Below are 26,586 nucleotides of genomic sequence, written 5' to 3' on the forward strand. Positions count from 1 at the left end.
AGTGACTGTAAAAAGGGAGTTGTTCTCACCATCTACTGCGCATGTTGCAGATAGAGGATTTGCCGCCAAGGCCAACTGTCTGGTATACCAACCTGATGATGCTTTTTGAAGATGTCTCCCACAGGACACCTGTGGGATGTACGGATTGGGCTATGGGATGGGGTTACCAAGGGGACGAGGTTGTGTCACATATTGATATCTATGATTATGCACGCTTTTGCCTCAGATCTTGCTTTGCCTACCTGCTATCTACTCATGACCAGTAAAAGTACTCTTAATTCTGCAAAGTGGAGTTGAGTGATTTCTTTCTTAGTTATTGAGGGAGGCCGCCATGACACAAGGTACATCAAGTGACCTAATTTATGGAATGTGTCCAAAATCTGGGACCCATGATGCCAGTGGAATTGAAATTTGGCAAATGTGTTGCCACAAATTTATACTCTACTTCTGCCCCTCCCCCCCAATTTGGTAGACCGGTCTCAGCCAAGACTTCTGGAGGCTAGGTAGATTGATTCATCTTTTCAGCCACTGGAGATCAGGTAGAGCAGTCTCATCCTAGCTCTCTGGAAACCAGTAGACTGTGCCACCATTGACTGCTGAAGGTTAAGCTGGCAGGAAGTCAAAAGTCACTTCTACTCCCACTGCTTTTTTACCCAGATCATACTGTTTCTCTGTTTAGGTAAGGAAATATCTCTGAAAAAACGATCCACTGGATCTTGGGGTTATCTAATAATATATACATTGCTTTTCTTCTGCAGGGACTGATTACCACAACTCTGTTCAATACATCTGAGTTCCAGCCTTTAGACCCTACCCAGGAGCCTATATTCCCACCTGAGTTATTGGTGAGTTTTCTTTACCTCGCCAAGGGAATGGAATTTCCTTATGAAAGTTTTTGGTATTTTTCTTGATTTGCACACATGAACTAGGACATAAACAAGGCTTTGGGGCAGCCTTGCCAGACACTAGGGGCAAAGGATTTTGATAAACAAAAGCGAGTATTTCTCAAGCTGCGCTGCCTCAAGCTTTGTTGCAGATAGATCTTGGAGACCTCCTGCCCCTCCCACTTACAAATACCCAGCTGAATAATGAGAGAGGATATATTAACTTCATAGAATGGCTCCTGTGCTGCTCCTTGTTGCAAAGAATCCTGAAGCCTGACACTCACTCGAAATAGCAGCTATAATGCAACCCTTCTCTTCTCCCTCATACCAAAATGAGATTGCTTGCTTTGTGATGCCATGTTATTACATGAAGTTAAATCTGGCCTTTTTTCTATAGATACAGAAAAAACCTGTTGAACAACTGTGTTTCAAAGGCGAGCGAGTGACGTGGTTGCAACCATCAACTCTCAAGGAACTTGTTTCTCTGAAAACTCAGCATCCCGATGCCAAGCTTGTAGTAGGGAACACAGAAGTGGGTAAGAGGACCAACTCTGTTTCCTGTTGAACAATTGCACACAAACATAAACATAGCAGTATATAATTGACTGACCAGTCAAGATTTTACTTCTTCCTTTGTAATGCCAGATAAAGTCCCTTGCATCACCATTAATAATTAAGACCGCAATTTTATACACATTTAAAACAGAAATTCTGTTTTAAAGATAATTAATAACATTTATAATGAATTAATACTAGTGTCCCTGCTCCCCACAATTTGGGTTAACATGTATATTAGATCATAATGTGGTTATCAATAGGAACCCAACCACTATCATTTGTAACAGTTAACTTATAACAGTTAACAAGTTGTATGAACTCAGCTAACATGCAGTTCATTTAGTAAATATGACTATTGTAAGATGGCTATGCTTTACGTCTAATTTAGGGGAAATTTGATATTGAATACTGGGCGTAAGGGCACTAAATGCCCTCTCATAATCCAGCAGGCTTCTTATGTCTGATCCCATAGCTGGAACCATTTATTTCCTCTGTAAAAATGTCTCAAAGCAATATATATATATATATATATATATATATATATATATATATATATATATATATATATATATATATATATATATATATATATATATATATATATATATATATATATATATATATATATATATATATTCAAAATAGATTTTCAAGCATTTTTTGGCACCCATTAACAATTTTCTCCCTACTCCCTTGGAGACCCAATATTTGGGAATGTGTAAAGCAGAAGGGGAAATTCTTGGCTTTATACATTCATTACAAGTCAGTGCAAGTGTCTTCCCGTTTAGGCATGCAGGAATGGCTCTGGAGATTGCTTTAGGAAGGGAGTACTATCACCACTGAGATGAGAGCCACTGTTCTGGCAGTCTTTTATATGAGAGCTTCGTTGCTTCATTGGTAGATTTACTACTTCTGGTTGGCTGCCATGTCTGCACTGACCTCATTATATTTTGTTTTCTTCAGGTATTGAAATGAGATTAAAGAACATGCTGTATCCTGTGATTATAGCCCCAACTTGGATCCCAGAAATGAACTCTGTTCAGCACACAGAAGAGGGTAAGCAGTCTGCCTGTTGCCTCAAGGGATTGGCAAGAGGTGCTTGAAATGCACAAGGAAATATTTACAAGCCATGACAAAAAACAACAACAACAAACCCCTGGGTGGCAGATCTACTCCCCTTGCACTTATAACCTCTCTCTGTTCCTGGTATACTGATTCCTGGAAAAGGTTCTAACCAAATTGAGATTCAATTGACACTTTTGCAAGCCACAATTTCTGAACACATTTAGCTTCTGAAACAGTAAGATTGGCTGGTAGAGTAATCTATCAAAAAATGCTGAGGAGGTACTAAGAATTGTACTGTTCAACAAGCAACAAAAGCCTGGATGGGCAGGCAATAGCACTATCAAGGGCATTTTTCTAGGACCTTCTGGGAAAATTGCAAGTACAGCACATGGCCAAATCAGATACAGCAAGTAGAGTCCAACCCAGCCCAAGACCACACTGAGGCAAGCCAGTTGCCTTAGAGCAATATTTTCCAATCAGATTGCCTGGGAATTCCAGGGGCTACAATTCTAATGCAAATTACAGTGTGTCTGGTTGGGACAAGCTATCCCAGAGCAGATGGCCAAATTTCTGAATGAAGACTTGGGATCAGGTGGCACGTGGGACATTTGTCCAGAAGCCTCTGTTTTAGGTAAACAAACTGATTTGTTCTTCAGAAATTGATTGAAGACTTACATACACGTACACTCATCACACTCATGATTTCTTTAGAAAAGGGAGGATATATTTTCATTGAACTAATAAAACATATATATTCACTTATTACAAAGTTTTATTACAAATGTAATAAAACTTTTTTAAAAGGATGATTTGCTGCATAACCACAGGCTTATTCACTTTCTTGTAATGGTAGAACTGGTATGTATCATCTAAAATCTGGTAACTGCTGGAAAACCAACATCTTGGCATGCTGAGAATGCTTGCAACCTTTTTAACAGCAGTAATTTTGGATCTCTAACTTCTCCTGAAAGGAGCCAACCTGTAATCTCTACCCCCTCCCACCCCACCCCACTTTTCAGAGTTGCTTTCAGGTTTGCTACTATGATTGCTGAAAGCCAGTGCCCCAATTTTTCCTGCTTTCAGGGGAGAAATACAACAAATCTGTAATGTACATTGGAAAATAAGCATGTCACAGTTTAAAAAGAATCCCCCAAACTGGATTTTCTATCCCAAAAACCAGCTGTCCCCACATGTATGTGATATATATAGCTCCATCTACCATGACCCTCAGATTCCTTCCTTGCTAAGTCAAGTATACATCCTTATAAGATATGCAGGAAACAAAACCTTTCCTGATTCTTAAAAAATAAACCACAGTAAAGGGAGGAGACTAAAGATTTAAAAATTCTTCAGTTCACCTCCTGAGAACAATACCTTATGAAGGTTCATTTGGTCAAATAGCTCTTGTTTCTGGTTTTACAGGAATCAGATTTGGTGCCTCCTGCAGCCTGAGCTGTGTGGAAGAGGAACTCAGGGAGGCAGTGGCCCATCTTCCTTCTTACAAAGTAGAGGTCTTCCAAGCTGTCCTAGAACAACTGAGATGGTTTGCAGGGCCTCAGATCCGCAATGTTGCAGTAAGTGCTTGCAAATAGTTTCTGATAAAGGAAGGAGACAAGAAAAGCAGGTGGAATATACTGTTCCTTTTAAATCCCAAAGGTGCTTTGTATGAGATGCTTGAATGAGAAGTTTAATGTCTTCAAAGAAAAAACAAGGAAGACCAGTTGCCTCCTGAAAAAGCACCTTTGGAACAACCATGACCTGAATAACAGAATCTTACAGTTCCTTTAAAATGTATCTCCCTTTGCACTTCTATATCCCAATTTATTTTATTATCCTTCACACAATACTTCCCCTAATACTGATGGCCAAGCTAGTCTACTGACTTTAATTTCAAAGTTACACAACGTCATCTGCTTCTGAATGTAAGTGTTTCTTAACCTTGACAACTTTAAGTTGTGGAGTTGAGGTTGTTAAGATTGAGAAACACTGGCTGTGAAAATAGTTTGCACAGTCAGAATACCTACATGCATAAGTTGCTAGACATGCTGATGTTCCACAAGGTTCATGGTGGGCAACAATGAATGATCTCAGGGAGGTGTGTAGTAAATGATCCTGTAATCACCCTTTGTTGCAAAAGTATTTCCACTTCCTCTTCCAATTTTATGCCAAGTAGTGTGAGAATTAATAGCTGGATCCAAGCCATCCTGAGAATTTGTATGGCTAATTGTACACTAGAAATCAGATATTTTTGTTCCTAATAGAATAATTCCTGTACCATGCATAAAGAGAACAAGCCTACAAGGCAATAGGATTTCTCATTATTTGGTAAATTCAAACTGATCAGTGAATCTGCTCTTGCATGGCTTAGTTTGAACAAATCTTCAGAGGAAATGTCAGCTTAGGAAAAGCATATCTTTTAATTTATACCAACCTTCAGGCCAGAGAGATATATTTTAGAGTGAAAATGAGTAATAGTGTTTGAATTGACAAATCAGATTTGCCTATATATTTTCTTTGCTAGGACATGTTAAATGCCCAGAAGTTTTACAGAAACAGTGAAATTAAATAATTTATCTAAATGTCTTTATATTCACCAACTCAAGTACAATTTAGAATAATGAATCAAAATGTAAATCATTTAAATCCACGAGTTGTTAATTTCATGAATTTTTTTTGCATGTTTAGATTTAGATACTTTATTTGTATGCCGCCCTTTTCTCTGAGGGGACTCAGGGCGGCTCACAATTCAGGGGGAGGGAGGACAAACAAGTTACAAACACGAAAACAATACATCATTAAAAGAGCACAACAGTCATACTATTCGAGTGGGGTTGAAATCTTTAGCCCCAGGCCTGTCGGGACAGCCAGGACTTAAGGGCTACGCAGAAGGTCTGGAGGGTGGTGAGGGTACGAATCTCCACGGGGAGTTCCATTCGTTCCATTCGTTCCATGTTGTGAAAACATGCACAGTAAATGATGAATTAACTCACGTATTGCTTCCTTAACCTATTCTTGTTCTATTTGAGGACAAGAAAATCCCATTTTAATTTTAATGGCATAAAGTTAAAATATTCAGGATTTTCCTCACTTACTTTGATGAGTGATTTTAACAATGTCTGTTGACCTAATTTCTAAGATATGTCTGTGCTACATTTTCTTTCAGGCTATTGGTGGAAATATAATGACTGCAAGTCCAATATCTGACCTAAATCCAGTGTTGATGGCTAGTGGGAGCAAACTGAATTTGGTGTCAAATGGTAAGCAGTTTCTCAATTTTCCTTGTTGCAGATAAAAATTCTGTTATAGGGGTGAATGGAACAGTTCCCATGCCTCATTTTTCTTTCTGGGGCTAGTCAGGAAAAGTGTAGCCTGTTATTTTTAAGAGCCACATTAAAGAATGCTGAGTATTTTCTTTGGTTATTCTTTCTTTTGCTTTTTAAAAGCTAATGCTGAATATTCCCCATAGCCCCACCTGCTTAGATAGTTTCAACATGGATTATTTAACTTTGGTTTGGTTTTAATAGTCTATGGAGATTCTCAGTCATCCAGGTCGTGATGGTTCCAAAGGTGCTTTTTCAGGAGGTAACTGGACTTTCTGGTTTTTTCTTTGAAGACATTTTGTTTGTAATCAAAGAAGCTTCTTCAGCTCTGACTGGATGGTGGGGAATGAAAGGATTTATATTCCTTGCAGACAGCTGGTCATTTGCACCCTTTTAGAGAGTCATTGAGACACTTGGAGGTTTATCTTTTTTTTTTTTTTTTGCAATTTTGGAGAAATTTAGATTTAGATTTTAGATTTTATTGAGCATTTATAGGCCGCCCTTTTCCCTGAGGGGACTCAGGGCGGCTTACAACAATGGGGGAAGGGAGTGCAAGACGAGACATAAAAAAGAAAAACGTGAGTAAAAAAATTAACCATAAAACACAACATTCACTCAACATTCGGGCGGGGTGAGAATAAATCCTATCCCCAGGCCTGACGGGATAGCCAGATCTTAAGGGCTGTGCGGAAGGCCTGGACTGTGGTGAGGGTACGGATCTCCACAGGGAGGTTGTTCCATAGCGTCGGAGCTGCAACTGAGGAGGCTCTCCTCCGCGTAGTCGCCAGTCGGCACTGACTGGCGGATGGAATTCGGAGGAGGCCTACCCTGTGCGATCTGATGGGGCGCAGGGAGGTAATTGGCAGGAGGCGGTCTCTCAGATAGCCAGATCCACTACCATGGAGCGCTTTATAGGTGGTAAGTAGGACCTTGAAGTGCACCCGACGATCAACAGGTAGCCAGCGCAGCTCACGGAGGATCGGTGTTATATGGGCGAACCGTGGTGCGCCCATGATCACTCGCGCGGCCGCGTTCTTGACTAGCTGAAGTCGCCGGATGCTCTTCAAGGGCAGCCCCATGTAGAGCACATTGCAGTATTCCAGCCTAGAGATCACAAGGGCTCGAGTGACTGTTGTGAGAGCCTCCCGGTTCAGGTAGGGCCGCAACTGGCGCACCAGGTGAACCTGGGTAAATGCCCCCCTGGTCACAGCTGACAAATGGTGGTCAAAACTCAGCTGTGGATCCAGGAGGACTCCCAAGTTGCGGACCCTGTCTGAGGGGTATAAATTTTGCCCCCCCAGCCTGATTGATGGAACGTTAGCTGAATTTTTGGGAGGAAAACACAACAGCCACTCGGTCTTTTCCAGGTTGAGCACCAGTTTGTTAGCTCTCATCCAATCCATTCCAAATGGGTTTCCAAAAAACTTGCAGTCTATAGGAACCATTTGCACTACTCAGGTGACCCTGAGGACACAGACAAACATCTGAGTGCCTCAACAACTCTCTAAAAGAATGCAAATGACAGCTGTCTGCAAGGAATATAAATCCTTCCATTCCCCACCATCCAGTTAGAACACAAGAAGCTTCTTGAATGTGAAACATCTTTAAGGAAAAAACAAGAAAGTCCAGTTGCCTCCTGAAAAAGGGAAAGTTTAGCTTTAATATTTCATAACTGAATATTGATAAGCTGTAGTATTTGATACCTGTGTGATAGTGTACCACACCTTGGTGACATCTGTGGTTTTCGAATCTGTTAGAATGTTGAGCATTAAAGAGAATTTTTGGAAATGTTTTAGATGCCCTTTAATTTCTATTGGAGATAGAAGTGGATGAATACACTTTTCTGCTCAAGATATATGGTGAAACAAATGCCTATGTACAGAGAATGATTAGCAAAGACTAATAAATTGTTCTTTATCTGTAGGTTATAGCTAAGAAATTCAGAGTTCCCAGAAGGGTGGTCTAAATACCACAGATAGAGATTTGGGCAACTTTTGATGGTTGATTCCACCCTGTCTGTTACTTGATAACATAGAACTTCAAAGACATGTTGATTTCATGTTGCCTGTGATTCTAATGTGATATGTGGGAGGTGACACAAAATACATATATGAAGGCCTAGATGTCTAGGGAGCACCAGGCTGGAACAGATAGCTAGGATATATTATTTCATTAGTGTAGTAATAATAATGTACATTACAATCTTTCCTTGTGGAATTAAAGACTAGATACCCTTCCAACAATAAATAGTTGCCAAGTTGTATTGAGAACCCACCTGCCTACCCAACTCATCCTCTGTGTGATGTATCTTGCTTTCTTACAGAGGGCAGCCAGACAATAAGGATGGATGAACATTTTTTCACTGGGTATAGAAAAACTATACTGAAGCCTCAAGAAATACTGCTTTCAGTTGAGATTCCCTTCAGTAGGGAGGTGAGGTGATCTGAATATTTATTGTCATAGAAAAAAAGGCTGTGTAGTTTTATAAGGCATATGTAACACCTTAGAAAATAGGCTCAAGATGCAGAAGGGCCCTGACAGACTGGAACACTGGGCCTTATACAACAAAATGCTATTCAGTTGTGAGAAAAATAAGGTTTTGCACTTAGGCAAGAAAAACCAAATACATTGGTGTAGAATAGGTGGTACCTAGCATAATATGAAAGAGATCTAGGAGTGAGTCTGCTGCAGCTGCCAAAAAGGCCAATGCAACCCTGGACTGCATCAACAGAGAGATAGTGTCAAGAACATGTGAGGTGCCAGTGCTGATTTATATGCTCTTGTGAGATCAGCTTGTAATATTGCATCCAGGTTTTTTTATAAGGATTTTTTAAAATTTTTGAATAAACACAAACAGGCAAAACGCCCCCTCCCAAACCATCTTCCATTACAAATTGTAGAAATTGTGTCAATTGGTTAAAAAAACTTCCGTGCATCCCTTCCATAGTCATCACCTACAATTCATATCACATCATATATTTTAAATCAAATATATTTATATATATTATTATCATCATACCTCAACCTTCATTTGACTATAATTGTTTTTACGTCTTTTTATATAAAATATTCCAGATTTAAAGCAAAACCACAAAATGGCATTTCATTAGTTCTTTCTAATATCACCCAGTAACATTACATCTTTATAACATGTTCTAAATAAAAATTGGTTAATAAAAGAGTTTCTAAACCTCCTTTCGTAGTCACCATTTGCAATTTATATCAAATTTCCTCTTATCAAACAATACATATATATGCATTATTATCATTATCAATCAATTATTTAACTGTATCCATTATCACTTCATTTTATACATACTGCTCTAAATTTAACTAAATTTGACTTACTTTTTTATTACAAGCTTTCATTACATCAACCTGTGTCTTTCCAGGAATAGTGCAGTCTTATGTCTCTTGCCATTTGTGGCATTAGTATTCTGGTTATTTCCTTAGTAAGTTTCGTATGGACTTCTCTTCGCAACTTATTGCTTACTGCATATCTTGTATAAGCTCAAAACCCTCCATCTGCTTCTTCGATAAGCTTTTCTATGGTTATCACTAGTGCTTCTGACAAAATTTCTCTCCTTGGTTCCATCAATTCTTCTCTCTTTCTTCTTCTATACTTTGAAATCTGGGGTAGAGCGCCAGTCCATCTATCTCCCCTTTCTATATTCCACTCTTTCCATTTCCAACCATGCTCAGTTCACTGTCAGTATCAACAATTTTCTTGTCTCTTTGTTTATTTTTTCCTTTAGTTTTTAGAACTCTGACCTCCACTTTCTTCATTTGATGAACATCCTCAATTTTTCCATCAAATTGTACTGTTCTATGATCTTTGTTCTCCAATCTCTTCTCAATTTTCACTGTTACTTCTAATAATTTTTGAATTTCAAACAATCTTTTGCAATGTTAAGATTTCTTTTTCATGTTGCGCCATTCTTCCAACTTGTAAACACTGCCACTCTGGCATTCAAAACTTTTTATTAGATTTAAAGCAAGTTCATTTATAATCTTTCAACACAAGACTTTGTTTTCACTCCACTCTAGCTGCCAATAAAGTTCCCGAAGAGCACCTGTATAAACAACCCATGCTCTTCTCACTATCAATCTCTGTTAAAGCAAGCTGAGGAACCTTGAAATGTAAAGTCAAATGATCAAAGAGAAAAAAGAAAAGACCATATTTCCAAGCCTTCCAAGCCTCCATCCTCCAAGTGGCAGCGTTACTTCCTTTCCCCCTGTTATTACAGCCCTCTTTGTATTTCTTTTATATCTTCTTTATATTCCAGGCTTAAAGAAAACAAAATTCTTAAATGGAGCAAAAAAAACCCAAAACCGTACAATCCAGCATTATAAAAATAAGAACAAAATATTTTAATCCATAGGTATAAAAAAGAATATAAAAAGTAGTAGAAGAAAAACTAATCCGTTCAATTTAAAGAATAGGAAACATTTGCAAAAGTTCCATCCGTAAAAGAAATTTTTTAAAAATTTCTAAATTTCTAAATTTCACACTGTCTAATGTAGCTTAATTTCACTGCTTGTTCTCTTCTGCTTTCAAATTTAATTTAGCTTTAATTTTTTTTGGGGGGTAGTCTCTTTTATAATAATAAGATTTTCTCACCAGATGGACACACTTTCTCTTTCCGTTTTCCTCCCATTCCAGAGCTGTCCCAACTTCAGCAGCTTCAATAGCTGTGCTTCTGTTGCCCGCAAAAAGAGATTCTCAGGGATTTTGCGGTGTCCCTGAGATCAGCAGGATATACTCTTTCCTGTCACTGTCTCTTCGGGATAGTTTAGGTACAAAAGGACAGTCCAGCGACAAAAGTATCTACTGCAATCACATGTTGTGTCATTGTGACATCAGCTCCTCCTCCTTGCACCCAGTTTTGATCACCATAAAAGAAAAATGATGTTGAGACCATAGAAAAAGTGCAGAGAAGAACAACAAAGATGATTAGGGGACTGGAGGCTAAAATACATGAAGAATAATTGTAAGAACTGGGAATGTCTAGTCCAGTAATGGCTAATCTTTTTGTTGAGGCATGTCAAAAGCAGAGGGTGAAAAACTGCCCAACGTGCAAACCGGAATTTTGGGAATGGACTTCTGGATTGCCCGTTGGGTCATTTTTATCCCTCCAGAGACTTTAGGAGGCTTCAAAACAGTCCAATGCACAAACCAGAAGTCTGTTCCCGAAATTCTGGTTTGCACATTGGGCCATTTTTCGCCCTCTGGAAGCTTCAAAACAGCCCAACACGCAAAAAGGAAGTTCGTTCCTGAAAAAATGACTGAAAATCAAGGTTGAAAATCAGCTTGCCAGCGTGCACATGTGCACTGGAACTGACAGGGCAATGCCTCACGTGCCCTCAGAAATGGCTCTGCATGCCACATGTGTACGCTTGCCATAGGTTCGCCATCATGGGTCTAGTCTAATAAAGAAAAGGACTGGGGTGACATGATAGTAATCTTCAATATTTAAGGGGCTATCACAAAGAAGAGGGGGTCAACCAATTCACCTGAAGTACCTGAAGGCAGGACAAGAAGTAACAGATGGAAACTTATTAAAGAGAGATCCAACTTAAAACTAAGGAGAAATTTCCTGACAGTGAAAATATCGGTGGAATGGCTTACCTTTAGAAGTTGTGGGTGTTCCATCACTGAGGATTTCAAAGAAGAGTTTAGACAACCATTTGTTTGGAATGGTATTGAGTCTCCTGTTTGAGCAAGGGGTTGGAGTAAAAGACTTGTTTACATGGCCCTATTAATCAATAATGCAGATGCCATGTTAAGTATGCTATGCGTCTTCTGAAACATAGAAAGTACTGGTAGTTTGTATACAGTTATCATCCCCCCCCTTTCTCTCTCTCTCTCTCTCCCTCCCCTCCCCTCCCCTCCCCCTACCTCTCCCTCAATCTCTCTTCTGCTGAAAAATATCTAGTCCCTATGGCTGCCCATATGTGAATAAAAGTAAACTATATTTCCTAAAATCGTACAAAGTAGATAATTGAGTTTAAAAAGATTTCCACCTTGGGCACAACCTTAGTGCCATACAAAAACGTTTGCTCCTTCCCATACCTAGCAAAACCAATTACATTATTTCAATATAGTCTTTTACTACCACCTAAAAACTGAAATAAAAGAAGTGAAATCATAAGAACAAAAAATATTCTAGCCAAAATTATTCAAAATCAGAGAAATTATACTAAGCTTAATTGTCCTTTGCATAGGGTAAAATGTTGACCTTGTTCTGTTTATACAAATCACTTATTGAATCATGCAACGTATTTGTGCATGTAGACTCCTTAAACCAGAAAAATGATCTGCTTAATCTATATAAAACAAGTTAGATTTTTTTTCCTCACAAAGGGAATAAATTATTCAGGTTTAAATTAATTCTCCTTGTGTTACACAAACTAGCTACAGTATCAGGTAGTTGATTCTGTTTTTACAGAATTTTTTAGCCAAAACATCCCTCCCATTGATTTATACTTATTTCATTTTGTATAAAATTTTAACTGGAGTAAGGTGATAAAAATATAACATCTTTAAATATGTTTGTTGCATAGATGTTGAATTTAGGAATGAATATACTAGAAGAAAAAAATAAATAAAAGTTAAGAAGACAGGGAGTGGGAAAGGAAGCTACAATTTCTTAGCATGTTTGCTATGGCTACAAAAAGAAATCGCATGACCGGCATAGCCATTGTGGCTTTGTGCGTGTACTGCGCAAGAAACCAAGAAGGAGTTAATTCTAGCATAAAGTACTTCTTAGATAAAATGTAGAAAATTTAGTTTGGTCATGGAAGGTACAAAATGTTTCAATAAAGAAGAATATTTTTAGCTCAGGGTTGAAACGAGGGTATCTTGGTGCTCTCTGAGCTTGGTTGTTTTCATGAAGACGCTTCATTATGCAAACTCAGTAACATCATCACTGCTAGTAAGGAGTGGGCTTTGCACTCAATTTATATTCCAGTGGATTGCCCTGTCAGTGTTAGTAGGAATGGTCTTGGTGTTTTTTTGGGTTGGATAGTTTACTATATTCGATTGTTTGGCTTGATTAGTATGAGTGGGTTTTTTTTGTTTGTTAACTTATGTTTCTAGTTTGCTACCAAACAACCTATACATACTGTGCAAAAGAGACAATCAACAAACGCAAAAGGGAAAATAAAACCAAAATACCTCCCCACCAGCAATCAGCACCCATATGTATATAGATCAACAGAAAATTAACATCATGCTAATCAATCAAGAAGTGAACAACATGTGAAATCAGTTTTGTAAGTTACCAGGCTAGAAGTTAGAAGACTGTGAGTTCTAGTCCCACCTTAGCCATGAAAATCAGCTGGGTGAGCTTGGGCCAGTCACTCGCTCACAGTCCCACCCTCATCACAGGGTTGTTGTTGTAGGGACAATAAGAGGAGGAAAATGTGTTGGATACATTTCCTACTTTGAGTTTTGTAAAAAATAACAAGAGTGGGAAACAAGCAAAATAAACAAATAAATAAATACCATATTTTTCAGCGTATAAGAGGATCTAGAGTATAAGAGGCTCTAGAGTATAAGAAACACATTAGTATTTGGGGAAGAAAGCAAGAAAAAAAATTCTGCCTCTGCCTCCTAGCATCTATCAGTATTCATCTGACTAGCAGCCTTTCAGCAAAGAAGCCTGGTCAGCTTGGAGGTCCGATAAGTCCGCAGCGAACCGAGCAATGGTAACCACCTGCACCAGGGAATACACTAGGGCACTTAGGACAGCTAAAAGATCACATATAGCCTCCCTGGTTGCGTCCGCTGAGTCCCGCCCAGCCGCCCTGTTTAGGATAACCCGCTCCCTGTTGAACAAAGGGGAGGCGGGGGAACCCTTGCAGGGCAGAGCTGAAGAATATGCCCAATTCTTAGCGGACAAAATTGCTCGGTTTCGGACGGACTTGGACTCCACACCTGCAGTTCCAGCCGAGACTCAGGGGGACCAAGTTCAACAGCTCTGGGTTGAGTTTCAGGAGGTTACCCCCGGGGATGTGGACAAGGCCATGAGAGCTGTGAGTTCCTCCACCTGTGCTCTGGATCCGTGTCCCTCATGGCTGGTTTCTAACTGCAGTGAGGTGACACGAGGCTGGATCCAGGCGGTTGTAACCGCCTCCCTTCGGGAGGGGAACTTCCCCGCCGCACTGAAGGCGGCGGTGGTGAGACCCCTCCTGAAGAAGCCATCCCTAGATCCAGCTGTCCTTAATAACTACCGCCCGGACTCCAACCTCCCCTTTCTGGGGAAGGTTGTTGAGAAGGTGGTGGCCTTCCAGCTCCAACGGTCCTTGGAGGAAGCAGACTATCTAGACCCCTTCCAGTCAGGCTTCAGACCCGGTTACAGCACTGAAACCGCCTTGGTCGCATTGATGGATGATCTTTGGAGAGCCAGAGATGAAGGACATCCCTCCATCCTGGTCCTCCTTGACCTCTCAGCGGCTTTCGATACCATCGACCATGGTATCCTTCTGCGAAGACTGCGGGAGGTGGGAGTGGGAGGCACCGTGCTACGGTGGTTCTCCTCCTACCTCTCGGACAGGTCGCAGTCGGTGTTAGTGGGAGGGCAGAGATCGTCCCCAAGGCCCCTGAAATATGGGGTGCCGCAGGGTTCGGTCTTATCCCCCCTACTATTTAACATTTACATGAAACCGCTGGGAGAGATCATCCGTAGGCACGGGATTAGATACCATCAATACGCGGACGATACTCAATTGTATCTGTCCGCCCCGTGCCAAATCAATGAAGCGGTTGACGTAATGGACCGGGGGCTTGAAGCCGTCATGGACTGGATGAGGATTAACAAGCTTGTGCTCAACCCAGAAAAGACCGAGTGGCTGTTGTGTTTTCCTCCCAAAAATTCGGCTACTAATCCAACACTCAGGCTGGGGGGTCAAATTCTACACCCCTCAGAGAGGGTTCGCAACTTGGGAGTCCTCCTGGATCCACAGCTGTCATTCGATCATCATATAGCGGCTGTGACCAGGGGGGCATTTGCCCAGGTACGCCTGGTGCGCCAGTTGCGACCCTACCTGAATCGGGAGGCCCTCACAACAGTCACTCGGGCCCTCGTGATTTCTAGGCTGGAATACTGCAATGTGCTCTACATGGGGCTGCCCTTGAAGAGCATCCGGCGACTTCAGCTAGTGCAGAACGCAGCCGCGCGAGTGATTGCGGGTGCACCCCGATTCACCCGCATTACACCTATCCTCCGCGAGCTGCGCTGGCTACCTGTCGATCTCCGGATGCGCTTCAAGGTGCTATTGATCACCCATAAAGCCCTACATGGCAGTGGATCTGGATACTTGAGAGACTGCCTTCTGCCAATTACCTCCCTACGACCTATAAGATCTCATAGGTTAGGCCTCCTCCGCATCCCATCGGCCAGCCAATGTCGGCTGGCAACCACAAGGAGGAGGGCCTTCTCAGCAGCGGCCCCGACCCTTTGGAACGAGCTCCCCGTAGAGATTCGTACCCTCTCCACCGTCCAGGCCTTCCGCACAGCCTTGAAGAACTGGCTCGCCCGTCAGGCCTGGGGATAAGGACCATTACCCCGCCCGAATGTTGTATGCATGTTGCGTATTATTTTATTATGTGTTGTCGTCTTAGTATTGTATTCCCCCCTCCCTGGTTTTCTGTGAGCCGCCCTGAGTCCCCTCAGGGAAAAGGGCGGCCTACAAATAAAATCAATTCAATTCAATTCAATTCAGCATATTATCGCAGACTGATTTAGCACGAACAACTGATTGGTGGTTGGTTTGGCCTCCCAGAATACCACCAATCAGGCCAATGCAACCACCAATCAGCTGTTCATGCTAAAAGGACAAGACTTCGGCAACATTTGCTGTATAAGACGCACTGCAATTTTTGCCTACTTTTTGGGGGTGGTGGTGTTAGGGTTAGGTTCTATTCTAACTACATTCTAATTCTAACTTACATTATATTACGCCAGTCTTTTTTTTTTATCCCTGAAACAAGCAAAAATACTATACTAATGCAATCTATAGAAAGACTAAGGCAGGCAACAGTCCCCAACCTTTCTAGCTCCAGTAACCAGAAGAAAAATTGCCTTCCACATACTAGGTCGGAAGGAATGGATAGTTTTATGTGCAACTTTGATCCCACACATGTGCTTGCCCACAGCTCCTGCGGACTGGTTCCTAAAAGTTCTAAGAATCTCATGATTTGCAGTATGGGAAACCCATGGAAAAAAATCCATCTGAATTGTGACATTGATTATGTTTGCTTCATCCAAGTTAGAGAGAAAACATTTATTTGACTGATGTATATGAAATGAAGAATGTAAAGGGGGAGGTTAATCTTGTTCCAAACTGGATCAATTCTGCACACATTCTGTTCTGTTTCTATATCATCCAAGCATTTCTCCTTTAAAAATGTTCCTACTATTAACTTAGTTTTCTTAAATATCTCCTTTCAAATTCAATGCAACATTAACAGCAATGACAAAAATATACAATAGAACCAGGTTTACACAACAATATTTAAACAATAATTAGAAAAATTACTATAATTATAAGTCACAAAACTAGGATAAAATAGTTAAAAAAGAGATTCTGCCTTAATCAATTAAATAACAACTTACAGAATTGAAGCTGAGAAATTTCAAGATTCTGCACTTACCACAGACATTAAAGATGGCTTTCCAAAATTTGTGTAGCTCTTGGTACCTTCCTCTTGCCCAGTTGCATGGGGCTTGATTCTAGTGGTTCACCATGCAGCCAGAGCACCCTCTGCTGTGCATTAAGACATCCAAGTTCTAATTTCAAGATCTTTATTAATTATCTCTTTTGAAGCTGCCCTGTGAAAATCCAAAGGTTTTTCTCCATCCTTGCAGGTAGTGCTACCACCTATAGAAGGGCACCTGGTATGAGCACTTAAGAACTCTCCATCGTTTTCTCTAACTTATATGGATTACGTAAACGCCATACAAATTGTAAACCAAGAAGATGTTTCCACCCATTCCAGTTTCAGAAGTTGGCATTCATGAGGGTTATAGCTTTTATTTATTTAGCGGGGCAAATTTTTAAAAGGAGAAATGAATTGATGTGCAGGTGGTTAGGATCAAATTTGTTGGAGAAATTGTAACATTGTTGTGCACACTGACAGTATGAAGAATACGGCGATAAGTCGACCAATGATCTGGCTTGGCATGGCATTTCTATATTCCTAAAGCAACATGATAGGTCTGTTTTGAGTGCTCAACCTTGACATTTTCTAGAAAGATTAATGAATCATGATTATTTGCAAAGGGGACTCAAGCAGAGGTGAGTTCCTACCGGTTTGGACCGGTTCAGCCAAACCGGTGGTGATATGCCGGCCTAGGTCGCAGAACCAACAGTGACCCAGACTGGCCACACCTCTGGACTGGTTCCTGGGTTGACGCAGTCACCACCACCTTGTTTTAGAGTTCTACGCATGCGCAGAACAATTTCTATTGAACTGTGCATGCGCACGCAGCACATATCCGGCATGCGTGTGAAGCGCACACATGAGTGAACTGGCAGTAACACCAATTAGAACCCACCCCTGGATTCAAGCATCTTGAATGGAAGGAAATAGAGAAATAACCTGATATTTCATGGTTATGAGCATGTTAACTGAGATTCTTAGAGATTCAAAACAAGAAAGCACCCCCCAAAACAATGTCTGCTGCCTCTATGTAAACAAACAAACAAACACACCAACAAACCAAGATCCTGAACATGGACATGGTGCAGAAATACTTTGCAGCAAATAGATGTCAGTTTCAGCATAATAATTAACACTTATTAATAAGCATAATCCTACTTTGCTATTCTCAGAGATGAAAGTGAATTTCTCAATGTTAAGTTTTATTCAGACACATAGCAACAGGAATTCTTTCATAGTTTGTCTGAAATTCTGTTATATTTTCCCAGGATGCATTCTTCCTTCATCTAGAAATTATTTCATAAAAGCTATTGCTCGTATTTTAGTACCATTGCCATCAATGGACTTTACTTCACATTCCCCCCCACTGAGATCAATGTGAAAAAGTCCACAAAACTTCCTTTTCCTCTCTTAGGGTGAATATTTCTCTGCCTTCAAGCAAGCTTCACGACGGGAGGATGACATTGCCATTGTGACTTGCGGGATGAGAGTTCAGTTTCAAAAGGGAACCAATCAAGTAGAAGAGATTAAGCTGAGTTATGGGGGAATGGCTCCCACAACAGTCATGGCTGTAAAAACCTGTCAGGAGCTGATTGGGAGGTAAATGAGTGACACTCACATGTCGGGTGCAAAATTTTGTAACACTCTTAATTGGGAGATCAAAGTTTGTAATGTTATAATTTCAGCTTTAAAGAACTTGTGAGGGGGCATATATGATTATTTTCTGAATTATGGGGGGTCAAATGTTTTCATTCTGGTTCTTTTTATGACATTGGGGAAACATTAAGAACATTTGGCTTCATTGTCATTCTTTAATACAAATGCATTAATATTTGAAAATTGGCAGTATAATGTGGAGATACTTGGAAAGCTGCAAAATGGGACAGCCTTATGGACGTATAATTTTAGAGAAGCCCCTCTTGACCTTGAGGGCAGCTTCAAGGAGACTTTCTTATTGGGATGCTGCAATTACATTTCTGATGATTTCTGCCTCCCTCTGCAAAGAAAATAAGCAGAGTTTACATCACATCATCATGGTGACCATCTTGGCTTCTTTTCTGACCCTATCCTATGCTGTGGGGCCAGAAAAGGATCATTTTGGAAGATGAACTCCCAATATAGCTACAGGGCAGCCAAATGGGAATCCCTGGTTTAATATTTTTACTAAATTGACAAATAAAACAATTTTGTGTTAATTTATGGTTCATTTTTAATAGAGAGTGGAACAAAGATCTCCTGGACGAAGCTTGCCGTTTGCTGGCTGAGGAGATGAATCTTTCCCCTTCAGTCCCTGGTGGAATGGTGGATTTCCGTCGAACTCTCGTGCTCAGCTTTTTCTTTAAGTTCTACCTCACAGTGCTTCAGAAACGAAGTATAAAATTAAATGAGAATGTGAGTTCTTCTGTCTTCTTGATGGGATATAAGGGTTCAGCAGTTTCATATGGCTGCCTGTATGCACGTTCCATGTGGCTATTGGTAACTTTTTACATTTTGATTGTAATGTTCTTGTGCCCATTAAGAGATGTATTAAAAATACATTTACCTTTGCATAAGAGAAATTAAAAATTAAAAGCAGATTTTTCCTATATTTTTTCAGAATAATTTGAGTTATTTGAGACCTTGCAAGGATGCTAGTGCCACTGAATTATTTAAAAAGGACCCTGTTAGCAACGTCCAGTTTTTCCAAGTAAGTAAGAGCAAAAACCAGTTGTGTTTTGCATTTGTTGTATTGCCTCTTTTCTCAGTTCTAGGAAATGTACTTGCCTGGGCATTAGACCTTACCTTGAACTAGCCCTTATTCTGATTTTTGCTTTTTGTTGTTGTCTTTAAATTAATTAATTACAGGAGATGTCTGTCCTAATAAGACCTCTTCCTTTCAAGTAGAAGGAATAGTCCTGTGTTGAAATGCTAAATGCTGTTTCCCCAATTGCTTCATTGCAGCTAGTAGAATTTTAACTTGAGTGAAGCAATGTTTGTAGGGTTTTGACGCCAGGATTTAACCAGCAGTGAAAGTACACCTGTCTTTGCTTTTCTCATAGGAAGTGCCTAATAAGCAATCCATTGAAGATACGGTGGGACGACCCCTGATGCACTTGTCAGCTGCCAAGCAGGCGAGCGGAGAGGCAGTCTACTGCGATGACATCCCTTCTTACACAAATGAACTCTACCTAACACTGGTTACCAGCAGCAAAGCCCATGCTAAAGTTATGTAAGTCCTGTTCCCATGACATACACCTTTATTTATTAAATGGTACAGGCCATAACTATTATGATGTGGATATGGTCTTTTGTGGCTCTTACTTTCCAAAGGCCCCCAGGAAAGTCTATAGTACACCTCCTTTCAGTCATCCAGTATAATATGTACTGCAACTTGTTTGTTCCTCTATATTTATTTATATAAATAAAATCAACATTCAACATTCAACATTCAAGTTGTGTAATTCTTACAGCTGACAGCATGTTTGGAAAGTACAAACTATCAAGGTACATAAATTGTTACAAGATCTGTAGTAATCTGTAGTTGTGTGTATACACAGTTGAGCTTCAGAATGTTGATCACCTTTTCTTGGAGAGTTTTTGAGAACTGTATGTATAGGATATAATTTCGAGATTCCCAATCTAGAAAAAAACTCTTGGTTGCCCTTCTTTGAATCTCTTCTTCTTTCAGCAAAGGATATTGCCAACACAATGCTCAAAAGGAGGGCTGTTCAATGCAGATATTGATTTTAGAAATTTTTGTTTTAAAAATTAATGCAGTCAAAAATTGTATTTGCAGACATACACCTAAATCTCATGGGAATAATCCTACTATGCTACTCTTTCATTTCAGCTCCATTGATACCACAGAGGCTCAGAATGTACCTGGATTTGTGTGTTTTGTCTCTGATCAGGATGTTCCAGGGAGTAACATTTCTGGGATTTGTAATGATGAAACCATCTTTGCAAAAGACATTGTATGTAACTATTGCTTTTCATCTACAAAGTGTTCAATTAATCTCAAAGATACTAAAATGGAGTAATCAAGTCACTTGCATTATAGCTCAATTATCACTCCCCTCCCCCATGGTTCATTTCCTGATGTGTTCTATACAGTTTATTCTCTTCACCTTGGCTTGAATTGGTGAGTGTTAGGGTGACAACTGGCAGATGTACCACCATCCCCTAAGAAAATCGAATCTGTATGTGCTCAGATACACAGTCAAATGTGTATGCCAGGTGGAGTGACATACTAAATTATGAAATGTCCCCACTCATACATATGAACCCCTAAAATGCTCTTTTAAGAAGTTGGTATATATGAAGGGGCATCTCATAGATTTGGCAACAAATGCAGATTAATGTGTATGGGAAGGAATACTTTATATCAACACCAATTGAACATAGTTCTCACTAAATGAACTGGGATCAAATATAATCACATGCAATTGTCTGTTCTCTATAGTTTCTCGTTCAGTTTCATGAGAAAGAACATGCTTTTAAAACTTTCAGAACAGAAGAATGTGATATTCTTGCTCTGATTTAGTTGCAAGGTGGCAAGGTATGTGTGGGAATATCCTGTGTTTCACTGTACAGTTTTCCCTTTCTCAGTACTCTGATGTCCTTGACTACCCACAGTTCAGTGAAATTCCAAGGAAAAATATTGTATTGGAACTTTTAAGTACTAGAGAAATCACCACTTCTAAAGGGAAGGTTTCCCCTGAAAAAAAAGTGTAGGAAGATCTCAATGGAGATTCTCAGTCATCCAGATATGACTCTCTAAAGGAATGTAAATGACCAGCTGTCTGCAAGGAGTATAAATCCTTCCATTCCCCACCATCCAATCAGAGATGAAGAAGCTACTTAGATGAGAAACAAAACTTCTTCAAACAGAAAAAAGAGGGAAACCCCAGTTGCCTCCTGAAAAAGCACCTTTCAAAAGTATAGGAATAGTTTTCTTCCTCTAGGGAAAATTGGAAAAATTGCCTGTTCAATTACTCTGTTCACAAATTTAATTGACAATTTTGAAAATCCGTTTGTGCCCCAACTAACTGTTGTCCAACAGTATGTCTACATTCAGAATGTTTGTTTGTCCTCTTCATGTAAAGATGGGGTTCAAAAATAAATATATCCAATTAATGTATTACTGAAAGTAAATCAGCTGAAATTTCCAAAGTTGCTGAATAAAATAAAGTATTTTTCCCCTCATAGGTGACATGTGTTGGGCACATTATTGGTGCAGTATTGGCAGATACACAGGAACATTCCCGAAGAGCTGCTAAAGCAGTGAAGGTCACATATGAAGAGCTTACACCAATTATCACTATCCAGGTGAGATACTGCAAGAAAATGGCAAAGATCTTGATTTCAGAGTAAACTTAGTTTTTTCTTTATTTTTTAAAGAGAGATAGATTGGAGAGTAACTTTTCTAGTTTCTGTGACTGTGGTTCTTAGATGTATGCGTGAAAATAATCTGTACTTGTTTCTACACCTAATTGTTATGATAATTGATTTATGAATCAGGGCAATGGGCAACAGACTTGGTACATGTAAAACCCCTTTTTTCTTTTGCAAACTAGTCCAACTAAGAAATGGCCATGCAGACACTTCCTTTTATAGTGAACAGTAAATGTTTGAAGTTTGTAATTAGGGCTGAGCAAATATTTTTCAATTTAGAGTTGTATTTGCTTATGAGTAATCATTATCAAGCCCCATGGTGGCACAGAGGTTAGAATTCCATATTGCTGGCTAATTCTGATGACTACCAAGGATTCAGTTCTCTCCAGCTCAAGGTTGACTCAGCCTTCTATCCTTCTGAGGTTGTTAAAATGAGGGCCGAGATTTCTGGGGGCAATATGCTGACTCTATAAAGCACTATGAAGTGGTATATAAATATAAGCGTTATTGCTATCATTGACTGTATAAACAAGGTGAAGAAATTAGTGATACCTAATCTCTGTCTCTTTGATATCCTCCTTTTCTACTTTCCACTCACTGCAATCCATCTCCCTGGACAGACTGCTTCTGAAATTGTTCTGAGGACCACATCAGGACCTCAGGTTTCAGATTTTTCAGCCTAGGACAAATGGAAAGAAAGTTGTTGAAGTCAGAGCATAGTAGAGAATAGGGAATTCTAATGAAATAGATAATGACAGGTACTATCTGGCAATGTTTTTTTTTCTACATAAGGTGCAGAAACTCTGTCTTTAATTGTACCTTTTATTCAATATATGATGCAGATTACCTAACAGTATACAAGGTGGTTCAACTTGGCTAAGCTACACAAAACAGAGCTGGTTGTTTTATGTGTGTATATATGTACATGTGAGCACAAATGTACATTTAATATGTGTGTATTTAATGGATTCTCCTATAATTTGCACAGGAAGCCATTAAGAAAGAATCTTTCTTTAAGACTGATAGGAAGATTGAAAAAGGAAATATCCAGAAAGGATTTGAAGAGGCTGATCATACTGTGGAAGGTAAGGTTCCTCATTTCTTTTTGTTTCTTTTTGATTTGTATAACAAAGGTTTCTTTTAAAGCATTGACTGGATGAATAACACATTTGCATTGATCTTGGGGTTAGAAATGGACAATCTTTTCAAGCTCCTCATTTTATCATTGATTTTTTGCTAGCTTCCCCATGTTGCCTGTCCATATTAGAGTAAAAATGGAAAGTTTCTTTGACACATATCTAGTACTCAGAGGCTGAGAACACATAAGAATCCTTTTTTGTAACTAACAGCATGATTCGGTATGGTGGAATCAGGGTAGGGTGAAATCTTGAACAAACTATAGTTCCTGGAGTCTGCACCTATAGTAACTAATGGGGTAAAGGGAATAGGAAAAGGGAGAAAAAAATTATTTTTCCTTGTTAAGTGGAGCAAATAGGAGGCAAACTGATATTTGATAAGGTGCATAAAGATTGATTCCTCCTGAGTGATTGGAGTCTAAGAGCTCAATCAGTGAAGATCAGTGGTTGAACTCTGAACTCCATGAGTTTGAATCAGAGTCATTATTGTATAAATTCTCACATTACCCCGGAAAGCACTATCTTGAATTTATTTCATTTCATTTCATTCATTTCATTTATTGAATTTCTAGGCTGCCCAATCCCGAAGGACTCCGGGCGGCTTACAGAAATGAAAATTATTAAAAAAGAATTAAAACAATGAGACACAACAAAGTTAAGAAAAAGCACAACATACACCCAATCAGAGAGGGGCCGGACCTCAATCAAGAGGTCAATGGCCCCAGGCCTGCCGGAAAAGCCAGGTTCTAATAGCTTTGCGGAAGGCCATGAGACTAGGTAGGGCCTGGATCTCTGGGGGCAGCTCATTCCATAGGGCCAGAGCGGCAACAGAGAAGGCCCTACTCTGCAGCGTCGCCAGCCGGCATTGTCCCGCTGAAGGCACCCGGAAAAGGCCCATCCTGTGTGATCTTATTGGTCTAAGGGAGGTAAGTGGCAGAAGACGATCTCGCAGGTATTTGATTTGGAAACCCTTTCTTTCCATCCTGCCTAGGGGAAATGCACATCGGTGGCCAGGAACATTTTTATCTGGAGACTCACTGCACAATTGCTGTGCCAAAAGGAGAAGATGGAGAAATGGAACTCTTTGTATCTACCCAAAACTTAGCAAAGACACAGGTCAGCCAGTCTCTTGATAGCTTTGGACTTGATAGCTTTTGGAGAAAGTCAGTTTTGCCACCAAGAATAATATGATTTATTTCTTTTATTCATTAAATATAAAACTCAGTCAACTGAACATTCAAAAATGCATCACAAATACCATTGACTGGTATGGATGGTTGATACTGGCGGCTGCTAGTGTCCTAGGTATCAACCAAGAACCTTCTTAAAACATATGATGTTCCTAGTAGCGTAGTTTTTTGCAGTTCCACTGGTGTTATTGCAGGAAGCTGCAATTTCTTTATGTGTTTTGTAAAATTCTTGAACATGGTACCAAGTGCCCCGATGACAATGGGTATCACTGTTACAGGTTTCATCCATAGCCATGTAGTTTCGATGGCCAGGTTGCAATATTTCATGATTTTTTCTAGTTCTTTTTCCTTGACTCTGGCATCTCTTGGTACAGCAAGCATGATTTATTATTGTTATTGTTATTATTATTTGAATAGGGATGTTAATTGAGAGTTGAGGAGAGATTTTCCTCTAGAGTGCAATAAGGAAGGAAATTGTTACATTCTCCATTCCTGTCTGGGCTAGTCTAGTTCATGAAAACCTTTTGTCCCCCTGTCTAATTAGTCCTGTTTTATTCTTCAATTTTAATAATCTGTTATTTCTGTCCAGTTTGTGTACAAATAAGTGGTGGGTTTCAAAAATTGTTCAAACCTACTCTGTGGGTGTGGTCTTTTTTGTGGGAGTGGCTTGCCACCCATGTGACCGGATAGGAGTGGCTTGCCGCCCATGTGACTGGATATGAAGATGCCGATAACACTTGTCAGAACCACCTTAAATTACCTCACACACAGCACTGGCATGGAGAAGAATATGATGTAAACTTGTTTTTTAAAAGGCATCTTTGGTTTGCGTTAAAACAACTTCAACACATGCAATGTTCTGATTGCACCACAAACGCAGTAGTCATCCTTACCTTTCACAGAGGCACTGAGTTTTATAAATATGAGCATGATAGTGTAGAATAATCATATCCAAGGACCAGTGGTGGGTTTCAAAAATTTTTGGAACCTCTTGTGTAGGTGTGGCCTGCTTTCCGGGTCCACTGGTGTAACCTCTTCTAACCGGTTTGGTAGATTTGATGAACCGGTTCTACCGAATAGGTGTGAACTGGTAGGAACCCACTTCTCGTACAAATAGTTTATGTCATAATGCTATGCATGATGGTGAAGAGATGCTTTTCTTTACTGAAACTTTAAGAGAAGACATCCACCATCAGTAAGAATGATGCTTCATACATCAAAAAACCCAGTATGGTTTTTGTACATTTGCAGAAATCACATTCTTCAAAGATGACAAAGCAGATTAGTTCAACTGTACACAAGGCAAAGCACATTGCTAAGGACATGCAGGCCATCTTTGGCATCTGAGAACCAAGAAACTCAGTTTGAGTTTCTGATATTCCTTAATGCTCCTCATTTGCTCAGCTAAAGAACTCTCATAAGTTGCTAAACTTACGTGTGGAATTATTAGTAAATTACCATAGCATGAAGTCATTTTTTTCTTTACTTGAAAGGAAAATGATTCTGATTTAACACATTAAAAAAAAGATTAGATAGGAAAAAGATTCTAAACCCAAACAAAAGTCTTGAATAGTCCTGCACATTTCCATTTTATCAGCAAAGATTGACTGCTGCAACTGAAACCAATCCTGGATACTTTTTAATCTGAATGTCACCACATTGTATATGTATTTGCATTTATCTGCATCTATGCATATAAAATACTTTCTCATACACAAACTCTCTTCTAACATCTGCATGCAGGAATTCACACTCTCCCTTAAAGAAACTGAAAAATCTGACCCCAGGAAACATAAATCTACGCAGGCTATTGATAAGAAATCTCACTGAATTCAATGTTTCTCCCTGCTTGCGAATATGTATAGGCTACCTCTACGCTGGGAATGGAGTTATTCAGCTTACTTTCTCTCTTTCGCTTTCCAGAAAGAGAACCATTCCAATGTAGGCTAATACATGGTTGAATTATTTTAAATTATTATTTTAGGAACATGTTGCTAAAGCTTTAGGAGTTCCCGCTAATCGAATTCTGGTTCGGGTGAAGAGAATGGGAGGAGGATTTGGAGGGAAAGAATCCAGAAGCATTATCTTGTCTACAGTTGTTGCAGTTGCTGCTGCTAAGTAAGTTCTAATGAATGGCCCCCTCAGCATGGTTACTTCAGGTAGTAATGTGAAGTTACAGTTTCTGTTTCATATGGAGAATCAAGAAAATAGATTTATTTGTGCTCCAGAAACCACTATATGTCATTTCCCAGGGTAATTGCTCTCCTCTATTTGTCACATAGAAACGCAAAATTCTGTTATAAATTGGAAACGGCTGCCACCTTCAACATCATGCTGGAGAGACTTTCTTTCATTGCCAATTTGTAGATTTTTATTACTGTATGTTATACTGTT

At 39.7% G+C, this 26,586-nt stretch overlaps 1 protein-coding gene across 1 annotated transcript in view; it reads left to right on the top strand.

Annotated features, from left to right (window-relative positions):
• XDH (xanthine dehydrogenase) overlaps positions 1 to 26,586 on the top strand; it is a 62,855-nt gene that overhangs the window by 15,843 nt on the left and 20,426 nt on the right. The window contains exons 8-22 of the mRNA XM_087717876.1: positions 759 to 845; positions 1,282 to 1,420; positions 2,406 to 2,498; positions 3,930 to 4,081; positions 5,671 to 5,764; positions 8,151 to 8,260; positions 17,908 to 18,092; positions 18,710 to 18,884; positions 19,090 to 19,179; positions 19,532 to 19,701; positions 20,323 to 20,446; positions 21,681 to 21,800; positions 22,855 to 22,951; positions 23,994 to 24,118; positions 26,177 to 26,310. Coding sequence (XP_087574002.1) covers positions 759 to 845; positions 1,282 to 1,420; positions 2,406 to 2,498; positions 3,930 to 4,081; positions 5,671 to 5,764; positions 8,151 to 8,260; positions 17,908 to 18,092; positions 18,710 to 18,884; positions 19,090 to 19,179; positions 19,532 to 19,701; positions 20,323 to 20,446; positions 21,681 to 21,800; positions 22,855 to 22,951; positions 23,994 to 24,118; positions 26,177 to 26,310 — 1,895 coding nt within the window. The remainder of the gene's footprint in view (positions 1 to 758; positions 846 to 1,281; positions 1,421 to 2,405; positions 2,499 to 3,929; positions 4,082 to 5,670; positions 5,765 to 8,150; positions 8,261 to 17,907; positions 18,093 to 18,709; positions 18,885 to 19,089; positions 19,180 to 19,531; positions 19,702 to 20,322; positions 20,447 to 21,680; positions 21,801 to 22,854; positions 22,952 to 23,993; positions 24,119 to 26,176; positions 26,311 to 26,586) is intronic.

Source organism: Thamnophis sirtalis, unplaced genomic scaffold (genome assembly GCF_051295495.1).
Source record: "Thamnophis sirtalis isolate CommonGarterSnake01/CBP01778 unplaced genomic scaffold, rThaSir2_p1.2 scaffold_6, whole genome shotgun sequence".
In the NCBI taxonomy this organism is placed as follows: domain Eukaryota; kingdom Metazoa; phylum Chordata; class Lepidosauria; order Squamata; family Natricidae; genus Thamnophis; species Thamnophis sirtalis.